General features: G+C 41.8%; 1 protein-coding gene and 1 pseudogene across 1 annotated transcript; both read left to right on the forward strand.

Annotated features, from left to right (window-relative positions):
* The first annotated feature begins 1,456 nt into the window (after positions 1-1,456).
* LOC132367852 (small ribosomal subunit protein uS8-like) lies at positions 1,457-1,854 on the forward strand (annotated as a pseudogene).
* A 1,242-nt stretch (positions 1,855-3,096) lies between these two features.
* On the forward strand, positions 3,097-4,259 carry LOC132367108 (tropomyosin alpha-3 chain-like). The gene is made up of 2 exons (XM_059924882.1): positions 3,097-3,396; positions 4,024-4,259. The coding sequence occupies exons 1-2, from the start codon at positions 3,138-3,140 to the stop codon at positions 4,242-4,244; spliced, it is 480 nt and encodes a 159-aa protein (XP_059780865.1). The 5' UTR covers positions 3,097-3,137; the 3' UTR covers positions 4,245-4,259.
* Positions 4,260-4,771: the final 512 nt, after the last annotated feature.

Raw genomic sequence — 4,771 nt, forward strand, 5'->3', positions numbered from 1 at the left:
TTAGATGATATCAATAATTTACTCATATTTTCTTCATTATTTTTATAGTTTTGCTTTTACATTTTTGTTTTGTCTATAATTGACTTTGATATAAGAATGAGGGAGGGATCAAGCCCCACCCCTACCCCCCCAAAAAAACCCAATCAGTTGTGCCAATACCGTATACTAAATAGTCCACCTTTCTTCCATTAGTTTGAAATTCCATCTTTATCATCTATTAAAAACCCCAATCTGTATTGGGTTACATTGGTCTATTACCATAGTTTTTAAATTACTAATTCTCGACAAAATATTAGCAAACCGAATCCAACAACACATAAAAAAGACCATACACCATGACCAAGTGGGATTCATCCCAAGTTCACAAGAATGGTTCAACGTATGCAAATCAATGTGATACACCACATAAACAAAAGAAAAGACAAAAACCACACCATCATCTCAGTAGATGCAGAAAAAGCATTTGACAAAATTCAATATCCATTCATGATAAAAACTCTTACCAAAGTGGGTATAGAGGGAACATATCTCAACATAATAAAAGCCATTTTTGACAAACCCACAGCCAATATAATACTCAATGGTGAAAAGCTGAAAGCCTTCCTGTTAAAATCTGGAACAAGACAAGGATGCCCACTCTCACCTCTTCTATTCAACACAGTATTGGAAGTCCTAGCCAAGGCACTCAGGTAAGAAAAAGAAATAAAAAGTATCCAAATGGGAAGGGAAGAGGTTAAAGTATCATTATATGCAGATGACATGATACTATAGATAGAAAACCCTAGAACTGATCAATGAATTCAGCAGGGTAGCAGGATACAAGATTAACATACAGAAATCGGTTGCATTTCTTTACACTAACAATGAAATATCAGAAAGGAATGTAAAAAAAGAATCCCTTTTAAAATCACACCCCCCAGGCTTCCCTCGTGGAGCAGTGGTTAGGAATCCGACTGCCAATGCAGGGGACAGGGGTTCGAGCCCTGTTCCAGGAGGATCCCACATGCTGCGGAACAGCTAGGCCCGTGTGCCACAAATGCTGAGCCTGCACTCTGGAGCCCACGAGCCACAGCTGCTGAGGCCTGCGTGCCTGGAGCCTGTGCTCCACAACAGGAGGGGCCACCGCAATGAGAGGCCTGCGCACTGCAAGGAGGAATGGCCCCCACTCACCGCAACTAGAGAAGGCCCACGAAGCAACGAAGACCCAACGCAGCCAAAAATAAATAAATAAAATAAATTTATATTAAAAAAAAATTGCACCCCCCCAAAAATAAAATACTTAGGAATAAAACTAACCAGAGAGGTGAAACACTTACATACTGAGAACTATAAAACATTAATAAAGGAAATTGAAGATAATTCAAAGAAATGGAAAGATATCCCATGTTCTTGGATTGGAAGAATTAATATTGTTAAAATGGCCATACTGCTCTTTCCACCATCTTTCTGTGCCGCCATAATGGTGTGCATGGATGTCCTGGCTGATGCTCTCAAGAGTATCAACAATGTGAAAAAAAGAGGCAAACGCCAGGTTCTTATTAGGCCGTGCTCCCAAGTCATCATCAGGTTTCTAACTGATGATGAATCATGGTTACATTGGCAAATTTGAAATCATCAATGATCACAGGGCTGGGGAAATTGTTGTGAACCTCACAGGCAGGCTAAATAACTGTGGAGTGATCAGCCCCAGATTTGATGTGCAACTCAAAGATCTAGAAAAATGTCAGAATAACGTGCTCCCATCCCGTCAGTTTGTTTTCATTGTACTGACAACCTCAGCTGGCATCATGGACCATGAAGAAGCAAGACGAAAACACACTGGAGGGAAAATACTTGGATTCTTTTTCTAGGGATGTAATATACACATGCAAATAAAATGCCTCAGAGGACTCTGGTGCAAAAAAAAGGCCATACTATCCAAAGCAATCTACAGATTTAATGTGATCCCTATCAAATTACCCATGACATTTTTCACATAAGTATAATAATAATAATCTGGGAAAATATTATGAACAACCTTATGCTAATAAATTCAACAACTTAGATAAAATGGGCAAATTTCTTGAAAGACACAAATTACCCAAGCTTACCCAGGAAGAAATATATAACCTGAAGAGCCTATTTATTAAAGAAATTGAATTTGTAGTTTAAAACATTCCCACAAAGAAAACTGCAGGCCCATAGGGCAGCACAGGTGAATTCCACTAAACATTTACAAATGCTTCATGAACTCTTTCAAAAAATTAAAAAGGTGAGAATACTTCCCAACTCATTCTATGATTACAGAATTACCCTGACACCAAAACCAGACAAAGATATTACAGAGAAATGGCGGACCAATATTCCTATGTTATAAATATAGATATCAACATAGATATCAAAAATTTTAGCAAATTGAATCCAAAATTTATAAAAAGGGTAATACATTTGACCAAGTGAAGTTTATCCCAAGAATGCAAGATTGTTTTGACACTTGAAAATCCATCAATGTAATTCATCATATTAACAAACTAAAGAATATTCATCTATAAATATATAAATAAATACATAAATTATTTCTGATTATGTCAATAGATGCAGAAAATCATTTGAAAAAATCCAACATCCATTCCTGATAAAAACTCTCAGAAAAGTAGGAATAGAAAGAAAATTCTTCAACCCATTAAAGGGCATTTACTTAAAATCTTAACAACTAGCATCATACTAAATTGTGAAAAACTGAATCAATTTTCCCCTAAGATCAGGAAGAAGACAAGGATGCCAAACCTCAACATTAAAGATTCTAGCCAGTGCAATAAGGTCAAGAGAAAAGAAATAAAAACCACCTATACCAGAAAGGGAAGAAGTAAAACTGCCTTTTTTTCCACAAATGTCATGCTCCCCTATGTAGAAAATCTGATGAAATCTATAAAAACTCTACTAGAGCCCATAAGTGAGTTAAGTGAATTTACAGGATACAAGATCACTATATAAGAATTAGATTTCTGGTTCAAGATGGTGACATAGAAAGATCCTGAACTCACCTCTCACAGACCCACCGAGTCTACAGCTACATATGAACAACTTCCTCTGGAAAAAACTTAAATGTTGGCGGAGGAGGCAGGAACCCGAAGGCAAGCAGGGGCTGGGTGGGGACCATGGCTGGGATCACCACCATCGAGGCGGTGAAGCGCAAGATCCAGGTTCTGCAGCAGCAGGCCGATGATGCAGAGGAGAGGGCCGAGCGCCTCCAGCGGGAAGTGGAGGGAGAAAGGCGGGCCCGGGAACAGGCTGAGGCTGAGGTGGCCTCCTTGAACCGTAGGATCCAGCTGGTTGAAGAGGAGCTGGACCGCGCTCAAGAGCGCCTGGCCACTGCCCTGCAAAAGCTGGAGGAAGCTGAGAAAGCTGCTGATGAGAGTGAGAGAAGTATGAAGGTTATTGAAAACTGAGCCTTAAAAGATGAAGAAAAAAATGGAACTCCAGGAAATCCAACTCAAAGAAGCTAAGCACATTGCAGAAGAGGCAGATAGGAAGTATGAAGAGGTGGCTCGTAAGTTGATTATTGAGGGAGACTTGGAACGCACAGAGGAGCGAGCTGAGCTGGCAGAGTCCCGTTGCCAAGAGATGGATGAGCAGATCAGACTGATGGACCAGAACCTGAAGTGTCTGAGTGCTGCTGAAGAAAGATACTCTCGGGCTTCCCTGGTGGCGCAGTGGTTGAGAGTCGGCCTGCTGATGCGGGGGACACGGGTTCGAGCCCTGGTCTGGGAAGATCCCACATGCCGCGGAGCAACTGGACCCGTGAGCCACAATTACTGAGCCTGCGCATCTGGAGCCTGTGCTCCGCAACAAGAGAGGCCGCGACAGTGAGAGGCCCGCGCACCGCGATGAGGAGTGGCCCCCGCTCGCTGCAACTAGAGAAAGCCCTCGCACAGAAACGAAGACCCAACACAGCCATAAATAAATAAATTAATTAAATAAATAAACCCAAAGTTTAAAAAAAAAAATACTCAGTCTTTAAAAAAAAAAAAAAAAAAAAGAAAGAAAGGTACTCTCAAAAAGAAGACAAATATGAGGAAGAGATAAAGAGTCTTACTGATAAACTCAAGGAGGCAGAGACCCGTGCTGAGTTTGCTGAGAGATCGGTAGCCAAGCTGGAAAAGACAATTGATGATTTGGAAGATAAACTGAAACGCACCAAAGAGGAGCACCTCTGTACACAAAGGATGCTGGACCAGACTCTGCTTGACCTGAATGAGATGTAGAGCACACCCCAGTCCCATCCTGCCGCTGCTCCTCCCTCTGACCCCGACTCCGCTGAGGCCAGCCTGCCCGAAGCTGACCCTTAAACTGAGGGCTGATCTTTAACTGGAAGGCTGCTTTCTCCTTTCGCCACCTCTCCCACCCCCCACCCCTGTGTCCTTTTCGCCAAACTGTCTCTGCCTCTCCCCAGAGAGTCCATTTGGGCTAGAGGCTGAGCACCTTTGGGAACAACGTTTAAGGGAACGTGAGCACAATGCCAAGTGTCTTGAAAAGCATGTTGTGATGGACACATTTTGTAATTATCTTTTCTGTTGTTGTTGATGTAGCAGCCATTTGTAAAACATTCCAGATAATTCCATAGTTTTGAAGCAGCAGTCTAATCCCTTTCTCACTTTTGGAAGGTAACTTTTCAGCTTAATGCATATTGCCCTCTCCGTAGAGGAGGGGAAAAGGTATGGGCCTGCCTTGCTGAGAGCCAAACAGCCCAGAGAAGGACTCCATTTTGGGAAACCTTATTGCTCTGTAAAAA

Source organism: Balaenoptera ricei, chromosome 6 (assembly GCF_028023285.1).
Source record: "Balaenoptera ricei isolate mBalRic1 chromosome 6, mBalRic1.hap2, whole genome shotgun sequence".
NCBI lineage: Eukaryota > Metazoa > Chordata > Mammalia > Artiodactyla > Balaenopteridae > Balaenoptera > Balaenoptera ricei.

Excerpts from the sequence above, each read along its gene's own strand:
- LOC132367108 (XM_059924882.1), top strand. The coding sequence starts at position 3,138 with ATGGCTGGGATCACCACCATCGAGGCGGTGAAGCGCAAGATCCAGGTT. Across the intron at positions 3,397-4,023 it reads TGAGAAAGCTGCTGATGAGA|AAAGGTACTCTCAAAAAGAA; the intron begins GTGAGAGAAGTA and ends AAAAAAAGAAAG.